General features: G+C 46.2%; 2 protein-coding genes and 3 non-coding genes across 5 annotated transcripts; 1 reads left to right on the top strand and 4 right to left on the bottom strand.

Annotated features, from left to right (window-relative positions):
• Window positions 1-12,425: 12,425 nt before the first annotated feature.
• On the bottom strand, window positions 12,426-14,720 carry rps11 (ribosomal protein S11). The gene is made up of 5 exons (XM_040191460.2): window positions 14,510-14,720; window positions 13,850-13,990; window positions 13,576-13,651; window positions 12,901-13,030; window positions 12,426-12,623 (listed from the first exon to the last, which is right to left on the bottom strand). Exons 1-5 carry the CDS (start codon window positions 14,522-14,524, stop codon window positions 12,500-12,502), a joined length of 486 nt encoding a protein of 161 aa, XP_040047394.1. The 5' UTR covers window positions 14,525-14,720; the 3' UTR covers window positions 12,426-12,499.
• On the bottom strand, window positions 12,708-12,788 carry LOC120828523 (small nucleolar RNA SNORD35). Its single transcript, XR_005713542.2, has one exon. It is a non-coding gene; the product is annotated as a small nucleolar RNA SNORD35 (small nucleolar RNA).
• On the bottom strand, window positions 13,119-13,202 carry LOC120828522 (small nucleolar RNA SNORD35). Its single transcript, XR_005713541.1, has one exon. It is a non-coding gene; the product is annotated as a small nucleolar RNA SNORD35 (small nucleolar RNA).
• LOC120828521 (small nucleolar RNA SNORD35) lies at window positions 13,727-13,810 on the bottom strand. The gene has a single exon (XR_005713540.1). It is a non-coding gene; the product is annotated as a small nucleolar RNA SNORD35 (small nucleolar RNA).
• Window positions 14,628-17,919, top strand: LOC120828108 (apoptosis regulator BAX). The gene is made up of 6 exons (XM_040191458.2): window positions 14,628-14,906; window positions 15,707-15,755; window positions 15,852-16,010; window positions 16,091-16,226; window positions 16,361-16,465; window positions 16,560-17,919. The coding sequence occupies exons 1-6, from the start codon at window positions 14,876-14,878 to the stop codon at window positions 16,656-16,658; spliced, it is 579 nt and encodes a 192-aa protein (XP_040047392.2). The 5' UTR covers window positions 14,628-14,875; the 3' UTR covers window positions 16,659-17,919.
• The last annotated feature ends 361 nt before the right edge of the window (window positions 17,920-18,280 follow it).

Raw genomic sequence — 18,280 nt, forward strand, 5'->3', positions numbered from 1 at the left:
AAGTGTTTTCGAGAAGCTGACGTCATGTTCTGGACGAACGCCGGGCCGGCCCGTGTTCTCTCCAGACTATTGGGTCATTTTCAGTTGCTTCTTTCTCAATAAGTGGAAGAGAGTTTTCTTCCTTTGCTGTGTTGAGTAAGAATGTCATGCCAGGTCACGGGGGGGTGCCCGGATCATGACCTCTGACCCTCTCAGCAGGTATGTAAGGATGGCCTTTATGGTGAAAGAGCCAATCCAGAAGATCGCTGGCTTTTGTTGTGTTTGAGGGGGGGGGGGGGGGGGGCAGGGCAGATGTTGTATGTGAAGTCCCCCGGGGGTAAAGTGTGTCGCCACCGAGGGACGGGGTCAGGGCAAAAGGGGCAGATCTCTGACACAAACAACACAGCGGTTTCCATGGCAACTTGCTGTATCACTAAGCCGTCTGTTTCATCAAATCGGACATTAGGCTCCGGCATCAGTGACACGAGTCTTTCCTCCGCTTGTGAAATATCACCGACTGCAGGACTCAGGTTTAGTTTCCAATGCAAACAAACTAACAAGCAGTGGATCACTTTCACCTAATAATATATAACTCAAGAACATTTACTGGGAATACTAGTAGATACAAGTACAGTACGTGTTGAGGCGCCTTCCTAGAATAATTCCATTTCATGGTACTATATAGCTCTGCTAACATGTTTTACATGAGAAACAACACGTTGTTAAAGGTTAAACTAGGGGTTCCAAACCATTGTGAGTCATTATAAAACGCATTAAAATTCTTCTTTCTTGAAACGTAAAATTATATTAAAATTTACAAGCATCATATGTATAGTTCATGGCACAATAACAACGGGATAAAATAACTATATTTGTAATAATATAATATTTATCTCTGGCTGTACAGAAAAGAAGGTCCTATGGTGGTGAAGTCACACGACATGCGTTCCCCTTTACAGATTCATGGAAAAATGTCACTCGAGTGCAGCACTCAAGGTCACTTATGTTGACATTCGGGCATCATTCCCATCATTCCTTTCTCCCAGTTTTGTTTCTGGTTCACTCTTCTGCAAACCGCACAAACACGATTCTAAATCCTGACCAATCAACAGCGACTATAATAAGAAAACATTAATGTCTGGGGACGTTTCAGCCGCGGAGCTTCAAAGCTTCGGGCTGCGGCAGGAATCAGACGGGATGAAGAGCACGGCTTGTGGCCCTCACTGTTTGCTGCGGCCGGACTGCGAGTCATTTCCTCTGAGGTGACGTCTGCGCAGGAATGTGACTTTCTGCTGAAGTCTTTGATCACAAGTCATTTCAGTTCTGCGCCAAACGGGCGGCTGAGCAATGGCCCGCTGACTCTGCAGCGCTGCGCTCATCCCTACCCAACACGAGGAACTCTTAGCTGCTAACTGGACGTGTACCCGCGGCTAGCATCAGAGAACTGCAAGATGGCGGTGTGTTTTCTCGCCTCCCTGACCCTTTTCCCGAGGACGCCATTGTTCACTTTGTCGGGGTCTCTGTGTTCCTACAGAGGTCCCTCTCTGCGATAGCGGCCGCGGGCCAAAGGCCGCGCCGTCAGGTCTGGCCCGCGTGACGTTTGTATAACATTACCGGGGTCACGGCCCGAGTGAGAGAAAGAAAGTCTTGAACTTCAGCGTGAAGAAAGAGCGGTCAAATCATCCTTAGATATGCATCTCCGGCCGAGGGCGGGACGTGATACTCTGAAAAGGACTCTTCAGAGTCTCTGATTGTTTCTCTTTAGAGCTTTTGTTGAAGAAGCTAAAAGAGAACACAAAGGGTTTCATAGCATATCAGTCCGTCCATCAAGGCCAACAATGGAGTATGAGAATGTTCTCAAGCTCTTTGTCTGGTTTGGGTTTTTCATCTTTAGAGTCACTAAACAAGAGCACCACACATAAAAGGCCACTGAGGCAGATGTGAATGTCACAAGTTGCGTTAAATCACAAATTATGGGATGAAGGAATCACCAAAGTCTGAAGGGGACATACATTTCTGTATCAGATTCCCCAGCCAACCATCCTGTAGATGTTGAGACGCGTGGTCTTCACAGGGTTCCATCAAGGCCTCTTCAACGTCTCCCGTAGTCGCTGAGCTCTTTCAGTCCCAAGAACAGAGGTGTGACCTGGATTCGGAGCTTTGCTGAGTATGTTTAAGACGCTTGCGGGAGGACTAACTTATATCCAACGCACCAGACAAGAGGGAAATTCACTAATGGGGGATAGTAAACAAGACCTCGCAGGACGCCAATGGGACACGTCCCCGCGTCCCTGTCCTCTGGCAGGAAGGATACAGGTAGCGTCAAATACGCGCGCCAACACAAACATGGAAGCCTGCTCTCCGTCCGAGCCGAGGTGGAGGGAGGAGTCTTTTCCTCTCTCTGATTAGCAGGGTCATCGTCCGCTGACATCTCTTTGTCTCCGCCGTGTTGACGGAAAAGACGGCGGTTTCCCGGGTCATTGCCGCGGTGGCGCGACCCCGTCTCCCGGTGACCTCGGCTGACGCAGCGTGAACGCGGTCACGCCACCAGGAAGAGACTGCGGGTTCCTCTTCGTAGCTGCGTGTCTTAAAATATCGTGCTAGATTCCCCTCTTTTTATTTTGTGGTCTTCAGTGATAAAATGACACGTTAGAATGCACGTAAACAACAGTTAGTCAATGGAGCGAGACGCACGTCTCTACTGAGAGAATTATGCTGATTTTGTGGTTTTGTGTGGACTAGTAGCATTATTTCTTTCTACATGAGAACAGACTTTGGCCACCATTGTCTTCTGCAGGCCGATTTTAGCATCAGCCTTGAAACGACAATATAAGTCCTGCGAAGAAGTCACATGAACAATGAATCGCTGTAATGTTGCAAACAGAGTCCTTTGTACACGACAATCAACTACTTCTAATTTTACAGCTTCAGTTGACTTTTGCAACCGCAAGTTCACGGCTCTTCTCAAAATCCCGCATTATTCTACAGGTATCTCCATGCTTTTACCCTCACAAATCGCTTGTGTCCTCGCACAACCGATCACACAAAACTTTTTTTTTTGCGATAATGCCCTGGACGGAGACTGGAACAGCAGGACAAATAGTGAGTGTTCTGGTAGGATGTGAGCAGCCCAACTCTGACCTCCATCTGCAAAGCTTCCTCTGCTCTCTCCCTGGGTGGGACTCGCCCTCAGGCCACCGAGACTCACACATATCTACTGTTCCCCAATCATGTCTACAATTATCCGGTGCCGCGGCTTCTCGGGCTGGATATAGTGTTTCTCAGGGCGGGCGGGCGGTTCGGGACCCTCGTCGTCGGGGGGCTTGTTGCGGTTGGGCTGCTGCCACCGGCGATAATAATCTGCAGTGATGGAGCAGGAAATCAAAAATAAGCACTGAATTAGTAGAAACAGCTAGTTAATCTTCTTTTGCCATAACAGTAACGGATATATTCCTCAGCAAACATCCGAGTGCTGCGATCATGTGCGAGAGAGGAAAATCCTCCTTGTGGGAAACATTGGGGGAGGAATGGCCGTGTTTCATTGGCTGCTTCAATGCAAACAGCAACAGATTCAAAGGCACTAGCAGAAGACAGTATTGGACAATTAAAACGCTGAAACAATAAAGGCCTGAGACGAATGTTCTGGAGGTTGCAAGGTATTACAAACATCCTCTGGGGACCATGAATGTCGGTCGTTCCTTAAGCATCATCAGACGATCATAGTTTGTATCCTCAAGGGGCCGAGGATCCATCACATAGCGGTTGAGGTATTTCCGTCTCCCTCGAGCCGTAGAAAGGAGGTTCATATCGTTGCGTCCGTGCGGTAACAGGAGGACGTGGATCAGCATGTGGCTTGAATTTTGCAGCCTTCATGGAGAACGGGTCCCGCCCCCGCCCTCAGGAAGTGTGCGCACCAGTGCAAGCAGAGGAAGTTTATTCCCGAGCCGCAGATCTCTGTTGATGTCGGGGTCAACTCGCTACGATGGAGAGCAGCTTCCCTTTTATTTATTTTTCCATGTGCGTGTCATTAACTTAAAAATAACCCCTTTTTTTCTCCCGTCCACGTGATGAGAGCAAAGCAAACAAATTGATCCTGTTATTCCTTGATGGAGCGCAGGATGAACCGCGGAGATCGGGTTTGACGGAAGGGAACCCTCCTCTGGGGCTTCAGCGCTGAGGTTGTTTGCTGTCATTCCAGCATTTGGTTCTGCTGATTGTAACAAGAGTCACTCTGCACCTCCGGCAGGTCCAGCCTGCTAAACAAAGCGAGACGTTTACGTCACAACGAAGCGCAACTTTAATAAAATGGCGTAAATGAAAAGGAAAAAACAAAACCTCTGCACAGAGTTTTGCGATTCTCCGCGTGCAGAAATATGGGAGCCTCAATAAAAGAGATAAGAGCAATACTCGGTTCTTAAAGGCAACTTTATTTGTATGACACATTTTAACAAGAATATGGTTCAATCAAAAGCAGCAGCAGCAAACATAAAGGTCTGAGCAGACCAGTCTGTCTGTCCTCCTGTGTGTCCTCCTGTCTGTCCTCCTGTGTGTCCTCCCCTTGGTGGGGTCGGGATGGTTGGTTAGGTGGCAGCAGGTCAGACCTGTATTTTGTATTTTGGCCTTCAGAGCTCAATCAACCAAAAGCAGCATTTTAAAGTCAATCTTTTATTGGACAGAAAGTCAGCTGAAAGACCCCAGAAAGGACGGAAAGGTGTCCAACATGAGATTGGAAGGACGTCTCTTGCCTCAACGGCTTTCAGCGTTGGAGACGGGTGGACTTGTTCCGGTTAGACAAAATGACGTAGACGGCTCCAATCTGGCACGTGGGAAGTGAGCTAACTTTACCGTGATTAGCGTGCTAACGCTAGCTGAAGCAGACCACTCAGCTTTAATCGGCCCGTGTAATGCAGTTAATAGGCCTCACAGCTGGTCCGCGATGCTTTTAGTTTGTATTGAGTCTGTGAACACGTATCAGTCTCGTCAACATCTATTTAACCAAAGTGTATTTTTACAAAGCTCACAAAATGCCATTTCATCCCCAGAGGCCTGATATCACAAACAGTCTGCTTTCCCTGTCTTTGAATTGTGGTGGTCTTCACAGAAGTATCTTTAGATAAGGTTCTGTTTGCGTTAAAGCGGGAGGGGGGGGGGGGGTTGTTATCGTTTGTTTCTTTTCTTTTGTACAATGTTTGTGATTCGCTGTTATCTCCCCCGTGTTTTACACGCTGCAGCGAGACGGCGGAGACGTCCCGGCAGGCCGGCACACGGCGGCGGGGTTATCAGCTAGCTCCGCCGTGTTCCGCACAGAGGGGGGGGTCCCGCTACTAAATTGCTCTTCCCGACCAAAAAGGCGTGTTGGCATGTCAGGGTCATAACTTTCTCCCCACTTCCATTTTTACACAAAGGCACCATTTAGATGGCGTTCTTCTGAGGGAGGTCTGGCACTTCAAATCCTCCTTCGCGGACCACCGCCTCCACCAATACAACAGGGTTCGCACCTGATATCCATCAATAACTGGGATAAATGACAAAAAGGTGGTGGAGAAGTTAGAAGGTTAGTTCTGATGTCGAATACAGTTTAAGTTGTGCGCTCCCTCCATTCGGTCTCTTTTGGAACTTGTGAAACTCCCTTTGCTTCTATATGTCTGGGTTTTATACACATCTTAATTAATTACATTGACAGGGTTCAATTAGCATGTTTTATCACTCATAAAGCAGCTACTAAATCCCATTATGGGAAAGAATGGGCATTATCCAATGCTTCAATACGATTATCCTTTTTTAATCTGCCTCTTGTGAGTTCCCCGACTTTACAGAGGTGCGTTACCAAAACGAGTTTGGCGACGTTGTCGAGTAGCGTTGGATCAACAGACCAGCTGATTAATAACACCGCGATGAATAAACTGAGAGAAGCAGAGAGGGTTTTGGTGTGCATTTAAAATCCAAATCTTATTAATAACTTTGGGGATTTTCTGTGAAAATTATTGGAATAATTTGCTATCTAATTGCTGCAAAATACATAACACAGGTTTTTTTATATTCGAATGTGAATGTAAAAGTAAACACTCTCACTCACTGCGCCTATAAAACAGATGTGATGTAATGTACCTGACGAGGTGGCCAGACCTTTAAGTCTATTAATAGCCCCCCAATCAAAGCGACCTGCGCCTTCAAACAACACAGTTTCTGTCTGCAGCCCGGAAACGAGACCCGCCAGAGGAGGCGAGATGGAGGGATCGATTACTCCCAGGTTTCCCATGATCCCACCCCCCTCCCTCCTCTCTCCAGGGAGAGCCCGCCTCCGCCGCGGCGCCGCGTGGGTCTCTCGACCGTCATTATCGCCGACGGGGGAAGCCACAATAGGCCGGGGCAGATGAGATAACATTGTGAGCGGCGAAGCAGCAGGTGAGAGGCTTCGACGGGGCGCGATTAGGTGTCCGGGTCCCAGGGTGTAGCGTTGCCTCGGGGAGGGGGCCTCCGGGAGCCTCGGCCCCCGACCATCTGCCAGGGTGAATTCCTCCCGCTGGAGGCGAAACTGCTCGATATTGCCGCAGACTGTTGCTTCCCGTTTCTCCCGTTACCCTTTTTTTATTTGAAAAAAGCTTCGAAACGTAAACGTTTTGTGTGTGAACTGAAAAGCACCCCCACCCGCCGGCGCCCCGGCCCTGCCTTTTGGATCCGTCAACACGAGATGCCCCACCGCGCTCACGCACGCCAGATTCAATATGGCCTGAGACGGGCGGGCGCTGAAACATCTGTGAAACCACTTGAAATCAGTTAAGAAGCGCAGACATCAGACACTGATAACTGTGACCGCCACCTCTGACCTGAGGGTAATAGATCTTGACATGCTCATTATTCTCCGTATCTACTTTCACCAGATCAAGACACCGACCCCCCCCCCTCCCCCCGACAGTAGGCCATAGCCAGGCCCCCGTTGATAATGCCCCCGGTGCGGTTTGAAGCGCACGCGGGGCGCGCTTGTTCGTGAGTGTTCCTCCTTGACGTGACGGTTCGAGACACCGGTCCGTCTCTGGCGCAGGAACGTTGGCGCCCTCCACGCACATCTGTTGGCTTGACGACGTGTCCAGATGTGGGGAGCGACCTCGCGCTGACCCTGAACGGAGGCCGCGCCGTCTCTGTTGTGCAGCCGAGCCGTTGAAGGCGCTCATAGGGACGGGTTTGATGGTGGCGTGAGACTTGGAGCTCTTTTCAATCGGAATGGACTGCGCCAGTAATTGTTCTGTATGTGCAGGCTTTAGTCTCCCTTTGAAGGATCTGGGTATTAAAAAACAATACAATCAGTCATTAAAATAAGTCCCACCTTTAACAGCCGCAACATCTAATTGATGTTTACAGATTTCATCTTCATGTTGATGCTAATACTTCATCTCTAAATGAGTGTAACCCTTTTACTTAAGCCTGTACTTGTATCTTGTAGCTAAAAGGAGGCCTGTCGTTGAGTGCGGAGGATGAGGTGCTCTATCTGTCACACATGACATGGCCTCCATCTGTCCGGCCCATCAGGTCTCCCGCTTCCTCTTTGAAAGCTGCCGACAGCATCCACACAACACAGAACAAGGGTCCGGCACGGGACTTTACGAGCCCCCCCCCCCCTGCCGGGCCACCAGAAGGCCTCTGTTTTGACAGTGGCCATTACCCTCCCCGGGCTGACCCTCCGAGCTAACATCCCCTCCATTAGATACACAAGTAAGCACGACTGTCCAACACTGGGTAAACATGTCGGCAAACGGGAGGAATCTTCTGGGGACAGACTCTTGATTCATGACACCATGAGCGCTGAAAACAAAGCGTTGCTTCGGGCGTTTTTTGGACTCCGTCTTAGGTCCCTTTTGAATTCACAGAGCCGTCTGTCAGCGGGTCGTCAGAGCTCTAAATCTCATTCCACGCTGCTCACCTTTTGGCGATGCCTCCAAATGGACAATGGAGAGATCTGAAGCAGAGCCGGAGACGACTGGCTTCTCCATCGGTGGAACTCACATCCCCACCTGGACAGTTAGGACGGGCTTGTGAGGGAGGAAGTGTGCTGCTGGAATCATCTGGATTATAGTCTACGATAACGTGCAATTAGACCGTAAAATCTGTCCAGCTGGGTCATTTTTATTGGAGGTGGGAAAAAGTCAAAGGGTTACAAATAGAATCATTAAAACAAACAAGATACTGTTTAAAAACTGTTTCACAGAGACGATCACTTGGTCAATGGGATTTATTGATTAGCTAGTAATTAATCTTTGGATTCCAGAACTCGGCTAAAGGTCCAATCTGTGCTTTGAGCTAAATGCTAATCTAAGACTGCTAACATGCTGTAACGTACATTTGGCGGTGAATGAAAAAAAAAAAGTTTTATGAACAATAAATAAATAAAATACCCAATATAAATTATGTAATTCATGCTCCAAGTTCACACAGTAGAGCAACACATGAATTAATCTACGCCACATTAAGTCCACAAGCTAAAGGTGAGAAGAGAGAAACATAGACAACAGTCGGACCAACAATAGTACAAATAATTATATTACTTTACAATGTCGCTTTAGCAACACATTAGGCAGCCATCATAAGCTTGCTTAGTTTAGGAAAACAAAAATCAAGAATCAATAAACAGCTTTAATAAAACGTTTAAATTATATAGTTTTGAGGAGGAAGGATAGTCTGTCTAATGATACAACTTACTAGACCCAAGTATTTATTTTATGTATTTCTTTTTTTTGAAAGAAAGAAAATCCAACGCTTACATTACTGTTGTGCCACAATGATCTGCTTGCGGTACAAAATAAATTGTGAACAGTGGAATTTAGTTTTTCCGCGAATTGTCTCCAAAGGTCTTAAATAAGTAGAAAAATAAGAAAAATGCACACACACCCAGAGAGGAGCTGATGACCAACTACAGCACGTATTCATCACAGAGCCACACTTTATTATGGTCACTCTGACGTTCTGAGGCATCAGGCCTCTGCCCTCACACAAACACCCCGGTGGGAGCATGCGTGCACTGATGTGGCCTGCTGGGCCGCCTCGCTCCCTGGGGTGTGTCTGCCCCGTGAGAGGGCCTGTCCCCCCCCGAAGGCCCTCCCACCCGCCCCGAGGGGGGACGGAGCTGGGAAAGCCCCCTAACAGGAGAGGACAAGTTTGGGGCAAGAAGCTGAGACACTGCTGTTTCTTTAAATGCTGTAGCCGGAGTGCTTGTTAGCACAGCGAAGAACAACAAAAGGGAATACTGTAATTAAGGGGAATGTTTTGGTTGTTGGAGAGCAACTCACACTGCTCAGCCTGCCAATCATTAAACGATGAGACCACTCACATCACCACTTTCTCCTCACGGCATCACCATATGCTCCACATTCACCAGAGCAACATGCACAGCCGCATTATGGAAATGTCCTCAGCAGACAAGGGGATGGATGTGGTGGTGAGGGAGGGGGGGGGGGTCATTGTGAGCAGTCAGCTGGAATAAGGACGCATGCAAATGGCTCAGCAGATGTAGACGGACCATTTGCATGTGTTTATTTGGATTTGAGCATCATCACGGCTGGAAGGGTACAAAGGAAGGGGGTCATGTCTCCTGATGGCGACCGCGTCACACAGCCACTCCACAGGGATCTCTCGTGATAATCCCTCTGTTTTTTGTGTCCACGACGGAGGACATTTAAATGCCTTCAAATACCAAATCCAACAGTATGTTCACAATAATAAGCTGATTAATAACTGCATAAGCATATTTATAGTGGAAATGAATAAATCCTGCATATTGCTCCTCTTTAGAACCGGATATTTGGGAAAACTGGATCAAAAACAGGATTTAATTTGTTTCATGTATAACAAAGTCAGCGCGGACAATAAGTAAATAGTCAGATAATTAGAGCATTTTCCCATGAATTTACATGGGACTATGTGTAGTAATATAGACATCAGAAATACTGATGCATCATTGTAGCTGAAGGATCACCAGCTTCCACTGCATATGGATTCAAACATAATCAGTGGCTTCTCCGCTGATCAGATCAGGAAAATGTTGGATTCAACTCAGTTATCAGTCGCCATCTGCTGGACGATTTTTATTCATGGGAGAAAAAAAAGTGATTTTGTAAAACTAGGAGGCGCTGAGGAGCCACCATCATCAGAGGAAATGTAGTTGGCAGTTCATTTGTGAAGATATAAAATGTAGTACCCCTTAGGGATTTGATCACTGAATTCAACATGATTAATTCGACCATAAACAACACCTCCGCAAGTGTTGATCATGCTAAATTGCAGTTATTCTACAACTTACACGTTTACATGACTGAATGGATTGGAAAGGATTGGATTCACATTCACAGACCCTGTGTGCAGGATAAGCGGTTTGACAATGGATGGATGGATGGATTCACATTCTCAATTTGGGTTTTGTTTCCAAACATTCTATTAGGCCACGGCCATTCGCATCTTTCATCAGTATACAAGTTCTACAGGACGGACACACACGCACACTTATGGCGAGTAGCGACCATAAAAACGTTCCCAAGGACGACGTTGATGGTTTCCAAAAAGGTCTAATGGAAGCGCTCACTATGGCCGCGGAGAAGATTGTTGTGCTGACAGAGGTGAACGAACTAGAGGACTTAGAGAAAAAATCCAACCTCCAAATATCGACTTTAAAGGACGCGATCAGAGAAGGTGTGGAAATAATCGTTCATCTGCAGGAAGTTGAAGCTGACCAAAAGAACCAGATCACCCAGCTCTGCAAGGAGAAGGAAGCACGGCAGGAAGAAAGAAAACTCCTTGAGGACCAAGAGGTACGGGAGGAAGGGTCTTTAGCTGCTGCTTCCCCCTATATGTCCTCTTCCTGTCTGCCTCCCGTAAGCCTTCAAGACAAGGAGATGAACAGCGCTCAGCAGACCACGGAGACACAAAGGCAAAACTTTTGTAGTGTGAAGGAGAGTCTTCGAGATCTCCAGCAGACGGCCAGAGATCATGTGGTAGGAATGGCCGTGGCTCATCAGACCATCAAGACACAAGAGCTAGAAAACTCCAGTCTGCAGCAGTGTCTCCCAGATCTCCAGAAGAAGGTCGAAGACCATGAAGCAGAAATGACCCAGGCTCATCAGACCATCAAGACACAAGGGCAGGAAATCTCCAATCTGAAGGAGAGAATCCAAGACCTCCATAAGGTGAATAGATATCAAGCGGCAGATATTCAGAAGCTCTCTGAAGAAAAGCTTATATTTAGTAGGAAGTCACGTTTACTGGAGTCCGCCATCGTCGACCTCGAGAAGTGCCTCTTGGAGAGCAGAAGTCTCCTCACAAACACAACTGAACTCACCCAGAACCAGAACTGTAAGAGAGACAATACGACCCTGAGGGGAGAGAACGAGATTCTGAAGGAAGAAAGCAAGATTCTGGAGAAAACCTGTGCAGAACAGATGAAAAGTGACCGACTGGAGGATCAGCAAATCGTGGAGGACGTCTGCCTCCAGTTGAAGAAAATTACCTTTTCTTCCTCCCCCAAAGATCTTCTATCCACCCCAAGACATCTTATAGAAACTCCCCACCTAAAAAAATGCACCCCTACCCCGCAGGTTTCTTTCTCTCCACCTCCCCAAACTCTCCCAATGGGATTTAACGAAAGTGCTACGTGTAAGCACTCCATGGTGACCATCACTGGTCGGGATGAGTCACGGCCTTCTGTAAATGCATGGTGTGTTTTTGGATGATAGCAAAGAGCCTCAGGTGCGAGAAGACCCCACAGGCCACGAAACCAGTATACGGGATTAAGCCGGGATATTAGTTGTCCTGGATGAATTTAGCGTTGACTTTGTTGCTGGACAGCAGGATGAATTAAAGCCAGATTGCAGGGAACATGAATTATAGATCACAAAATAGCATTACATTAGAACTGTGACCAGATAACCAGACATCGGCAGATTTGTCACATCTGAATTAAAAAAAACCTCAGAGGTCCCATGAGTGAGATAATGTCAAAAGAAAATCCTTACTGTGGAAAGATACCGTCAGCATCAACGTTCAGGTAAAAATGGACACTGTCAACTATCCAAAATCGTTACATACCATTGGCAAACTTACCAGTCTGCAAACCGTTTTAGGATTTTATCTTCGCCCCAGCAATGTTTGTGCTGCATGAAGATTAATTGTAGATATTTAGACGGCTTATTGTGAATAAGGGTTGGAAAGTAGGCCTAGTCTTTGAGGAAAATTTCTCAATCAGTAAATCTGATAACTACGGTAGTCTAGTAAAGAAATGCATGAAGGCGCACTTCTCCCAGTTACGTACACCTGGATTGACACAGCTCCAACTCCGCCTGGTTCACAACACGTGGAAAGGATTAACCAAAAAAGCAACACCTTTTCAGTTATCCTGGACTTGTGCAATAGGCCCTGATATGTGTGCACGTGTTATTTGGTGCTTAAGAAAAAAAAAAAATACATTTAAACAAGATTTTTTTATTTTATTCGACAGTGGGACAAGTCGGCCAACAGCAGCCTTCCTGATCAGTCACACCTAAAACTTCTGGAACTGCTTCTTGGCTCCAGCCGCCTTTGTCACTTTGAGGACGTTGAACCTCACCGTCTTGCTGAGTGGTCGGCACTCCCCAACAGTGACGTTGTCTCCAACAGAGACGTCTCTGCAGGAAAACAATAGATACATCAGGTGGTTGTGTATATTCAAGTGAATCCAATAAATCGTCAGCAGTTTTATGTTGTAAACCGAAGCCGCATCAGTATTTGCCAAAGGCACTATCGTCAGAGCCTAAGCTAGGAAGACCATCGTGAGAAAAACATCATTTGCAGCAAGTAATTCAACCTATTTTTTTTAAGGGCTTGAGACATCTGGAAAACAAAACTACCATTGAACCGTTCTATGGGACGTTAGTTATTAAAAGCATGTGAGCAGTGTTGTACCTGAAGCAAGGGGACAGGTGGACAGAGATGTTCTTGTGCCTCTTCTCAAAGCGGTTGTACTTGCGGATGTAATGCAGGTAGTCGCGTCTGATAACGATGGTCCTCTGCATCTTCATTTTGGTCACCACACCTGTAGATCACATGCAGAATTTAAATACAACTGTCAAAGCGCTTCCCCTCGATTGCGGTGAACACTTTGGGTTGAATAGAATAGTCACGCCAATACATCAGTGTTGCCGTTAGGCATTGTCGTCAGCACCCAGAGGGCTTGGAAGACCATCGTGAGAAAAACATCATTTGTAGGACAGTGACAAGAAGGAAATTCAATGTAGTAAGTTACCATGTAAAGACTGGTTCTGGCTTGGGTTGCTTCACCTGCACAGGGATATTTTCATTCGTAGTCAGAAAAATGGCTAGCCGTGCGCTCAACAGTTAAAATTGAGACGTAAACACACAGTATCATGGTGGACAATATAACAAATGCAACCCATTTTCATTTAAGTCTTGTGCAAAGCCAACATCTTAAGTAGACAATGTATTGTCGGTTATCTGAATTGTGTGTTCCTTTTGCAGTTCTTAGAGAGTAAGGAGCTTTGTGTGGTGTTATAATATGCAGCATCCCAAGCCAGCGTCAGTGGGCGAATGTTAAAGCCTACTGAGAAGAGTTCAACTCACCAGAGAGGATACGGCCACGAATTGAGACATTTCCAGTGAAGGGGCATTTCTTGTCTATGTAAGTGCCTTCAATAGCCTGGTAAGAGCACACAGAAATAATAAAGTTAGTCACAGGCATTTCTACCTCACTCCAATTTGTCCCTTAAGGCTTATGACTGCATCAGCATTGCCAAAAGGCACTATCGTCAGAACCCTGAAGGCTTGGAAGACCATCGTGAGAAAGAAATCATTTGCAGCTAACAAAACATTACCGGTTAAGAATGTAATCATGTACCTCTCTTGGGGTTTTGAAGCCCAGCCCCACACTTTTGTGGTAGCGGGGGAGCTTTTCCTTGGCCTCCTTGGCACCATCTCCGACCAGAACACGCTTCTTGTTCTGGAAGATGGTGGGCTGTTTCTGATAAGCCCTTTCGGTCTGTGAAAAAATAAAACAAATAAAAAAAAAAAAAAAAAAAAAGGTAAAAACCACTGAATGCAGGAAACACCGTAACTTTACAATGTACGCGTCCATGCACTGGCAGGGCACATCCACTGAACTCCGCCCGGCCTCGCAAACATTGACTTCCTGTAATTAAGGACTAGAATCACCAGTAGCTGAAACGCCACTGATTAATAAGAGGGAGATGAGAATAATACGTTTTAAAGTGCATTGTTAACGTATGCAGAACAAGGCAATGTTCTTTTCAGAGTTTACGTTAAGCATGAGCAAGCTAGGCTAGAGAGGTTAGCATCCCGGCTAGTTTAACGTCACACGAGGGTATGCAGTACCGCAACAGCAAATACGAGCTACGAAACCATCTCTGGGGTTGGAATCGGCTCGTGACTGTGTATGAAGACAGCGTAAACGCACATACTTAATAACTTCCTCTAAAAGCCCCAATTTAAATGTAAAAAATATCGAATGAAATTCACCACGCCGTTTTCCCGAACGTACTTGTGCATCCGCCATCTTTGCTGCCGAGTCGTAAAGAGGCCTGTGGGTGCGCGCGGCGGGCGGAAGACCGAAAGTCACAGGAAATGACGTTTATAAGGTGGGCGAGGCTCAGAAATGCATACACCTTTTTTTTGTTATGATTAACTCATTTTACGGACGAATAACAGATACATTGTTTGAAAGACGTTTTTAAATTCTTCATTAATAATATGAGTTCGAAATCCGAATAGAATACATTTATGAAGCGCCTCACCTCTATGACGTCATCGTTTCACATCGGCCCATCGGAAAAAAATTGTTACCGAAAGTAGAATTTTCGTCACATGATTACGCGGAAGCGCACATCGAGCGATCTAAACAGCCAAGATGGCATCGCACCCCGGAGGAGGCGATCAAGGTACCAGCTATATTCTTGTAATTAAATCGACTTTGACAGCGTCGCCGGTGGTGCGGTAAACATCGATACTCTCGCGCTCGAACAAGTGCCTCTTGTTTATGCGCCTGTGGCTCCTCCGCTTGCTTGCAGCAACATTAGCTGAACTGAGGCTAGCAAGAAAGCTAACCTAACTAAACGTTAGCCGTTGGTGGGCGCTCGATTAGCTTGAACGTCAGGCGGTTAGCTTGGTTAGCCGATAGCTGTACAAGAATGAGTTGGCAAATACGTGTGAACAAAACGAAACTACCAAAAATACCAAACATACCACCAGACCACCGTAATGTCGTTTCACTCCGTCAAAGTCCCTCGCCTTATAGACGTCAAATATCTTGAAGCTACAACATTGAATTAACATCGACAAAATTGACTTAAAGTTATCCGAGTTAACTCCGCTAATAACTAACGTTACCCGGCTGTGGACGTTTTGTAAATGTCTCTCACACGGTTACAGCAGATATAAAGAGAAAAGCAGAGGGTTCACATGGTTATCGACACGTATTCAACAAATTATAAAGTTGTTTGTATCCGTCTTTAAAGTGTGGGAAACGTAGGTGACCGCCCTGTAAAGTGTGCCATCTTATTCAGATTGAAGTGACGGTAAACAACGCATGAGTCCGTTACAGCGGCACGCATTCCTCCATTATTATTCCCCAATTGTTCTATCATTCATTCCAGATTTGAAATAAGTTAACTTAACGTTAGGCGATCGTATAACGGTGTCGGTATTTGGATGATTTAACACCGACTTTTTTGTCTCTCAGGCAATAACAAAGACCAGATCCTGGAACTAGGAACTGTTTTGCTGAAGGAGTGAGTAGAGTAAACTGGCTGCTGGGCTTCTGCTCACTGAAAGAAGGCGGCTCATAACTTCACTTTATTACCATCTGTTTGTGTCTCCCGGTGCAGTTTCATCTTCGAGCGGGTTAAGCGGCATGGAGACAGCAACGAGACTGTGACCAGGACGCAGCTGGGTGGAGTGGAGCTGAGCGACCCGAACCACAAGAAGCTGGCCATGTGCCTACAGCAGATCGGAGACGAGTTGGACGGAAACGTAGAGCTTCAAAGGTGAGCCGCTCCGTCCGATTTCATGTGTTTTACTAGTATTAGCAGCCTGTCCTTGATCACTAAAATGTGGTTTTCCTCAGAATGATGAACGACTCTTCGCTCAGTCCCACAAAAGATGTGTTTTTGAAAGTTGCCTTCGAGATCTTTTCGGATGGAAAATTCAACTGGGGCCGGGTGGTCGCACTGTTCTACTTTGCCTGTCGACTCGTCATCAAAGTGAGTTCGCCCGCTCCGCTGCATGCTCGCCTCATAATCAAAGCAAAGCTTCGACATGCCCGTGTTAAGGAATTCTGATTGTATCACAAAGACCTGACCAACGTCTGAAGCATCTCCTTTTCACGCCTTCTCAGGCTCTTGTGACCAAAGTTCCTGACATAATCCGAACGATAATCAGCTGGACCATGGACTACCTCCGCGAACATGTGATCAACTGGATCAGGGAGCAAGGTGGCTGGGTAAGAAGCAACTATCAAACCTATAAGTACATAACCTCCCCGATTGCTCCCTTTGCACATGCTAATATCAGTGTCTGTTGTTGATCCTTTTTAGGAGGGCATTCGCTCCCACCTCGGCACACCCACATGGCAGACGGTGGGAGTTTTCTTGGCCGGGGTCCTCACTACCGTTTTAGTCATTCGCAAGATGTGAGGAATTTGGGATGAGCAGACATGTGAATGATTGGGAAGAGGTACGACCTGAAGTTTATGGGGACATGATCAAGTACATCCGAACGGGAGCAGGAAGAAGTAATGGCAGAGTGAGCGAGTCTTACAGAAAGCGCTTGTATTTGGACACGAAGAGCAACACTTTCTTTCTTGCCTCCCTCTTATTTGCAAGCACTGGGCGTGAGACTGAACGCATTGTCGCACCCGTAATCCCTACACCACGAGGATGTTGGCGGAGCATCATTATGGGCACAAGGAGGGTGTGGGGGGGGGGGGGGGGGAGAGTTTGAATGCCTTTAACATGGAACGTATTTTTATTTATTTATTTTTTACCCGGTTTGGACAAAAGAAAAAGTCAAAGCGTTCTGTTATCTGCCCTGTATGGCCTGAACATTTTCCTTTATTGCATTATTCCATCTTTGTTCCACTCCAATTTCTTTCCGATCTCCCCACATGCTCCATCCACCTCCATCCGGGTGCTAAAGAATCCATTTTCATAGGTATTTTTGAGTGTTAACCGGTGTAATCTGTAACGATCTGCTGCCAATGTCGGAGGGCGGTCACATCTCGTTGAGTTAAGAAGAAATCCTTTTGGACAAAGCAGGACGACTGTGTCGACAGAGACTGATGTCATCAATGTAATATTTGAGCCCAAATCAATTCTCCCCCTGATTGCACAGCTCAACCTTATGTTCAGTGGATAACTTAAGTGCCACAACAGGGATTTCTGTAATAAGTTATGTTTACATCCAAGCAGAATCATCACAGTCACAGTCAAGCTCAGCAACATCCTGTGCATCATTTAATCATATGCTCCTTCCGGGCACTTCGACCAGCATTGTGACATTAATGCAGCTCCTACGTTAAAAAGAGCAACCTGCCTGTTGTTGCTTGTGGTTGGAGCGCTGCCGCATCTCGTCACGTTTCCTGTTGTCTGAGGAGAAGTAGAGCAGACACAGGCGGCACCGATGCTTACCTCACGTCACCAGATCCAAAGTACTGTAGGTTTACTGGCGATACTCAAACTGCAATCGACACACCTTTTTATACATTCTTCTTGTTCGTCAGTGCCTTGGTGTTTTTTGTTCTTCCTTTTTTTTTAACTATGAAATCACTTTGATATTCTCAGATTTTCACCCGTTTTCTATCACATTTGTAAAGCTGGAATTGTTTTCCAGTCCCCCGGAAAGTCTTTTTGCTGTGACCTCGTCTGTTGTAATATGAAAAATAAATCTTTTAATGCCGGTGTAGTGATGTGTAATTGGTGGAGGGATGAGGTTATTGCCTTGGCATCACTGAATAAATACATGTTCATTACACAAACTGCATATCAACATGTCAGCAGGCTAATGTTAGCATTGAGCTTAATAAACTGCTCTGGAGGTATTGAATGATTTGATAAAATATGTACATTTGGTGATCAGCAAAGCAAGTGAAGTTAATAAAATAGCCTGATGGATGTTTTTTGTAAGCATCTAAAGATGACAGGATTCATAATGAGTATTAATATGCTTAGTAAATGTAATGTTTATATTTTGATATTGCTTGTTCATGAGAGAGAAATGTGGCCTAAGCAAAGGTCAGAGGGAGATTCAACCTCAAGGG

Source organism: Gasterosteus aculeatus, chromosome 11, assembly GCF_964276395.1.
Source record: "Gasterosteus aculeatus chromosome 11, fGasAcu3.hap1.1, whole genome shotgun sequence".
Lineage (NCBI taxonomy): Eukaryota > Metazoa > Chordata > Actinopteri > Perciformes > Gasterosteidae > Gasterosteus > Gasterosteus aculeatus.

Bases quoted from the DNA above. Each gene is read 5' to 3' on its own strand.
- LOC120828108 (XM_040191458.2), top strand. From the start codon at position 14,876: ATGGCATCGCACCCCGGAGGAGGCGATCAAG. The intron at 14,907-15,706 runs GTACCAGCTATA...TTTGTCTCTCAG, and splicing joins CCCCGGAGGAGGCGATCAAG to GCAATAACAAAGACCAGATC. The intron at 16,227-16,360 runs GTGAGTTCGCCC...ACGCCTTCTCAG, and splicing joins CCTGTCGACTCGTCATCAAA to GCTCTTGTGACCAAAGTTCC.
- rps11 (XM_040191460.2), bottom strand. The intron at 13,031-13,575 runs GTGAGTTGAACT...TGTGATCTACAG, and splicing joins TCGTGGCCGTATCCTCTCTG to GTGTGGTGACCAAAATGAAG. The intron at 12,624-12,900 runs GTACAACACTGC...GTTTTCCTGCAG, and splicing joins CACCTGTCCCCTTGCTTCAG to AGACGTCTCTGTTGGAGACA.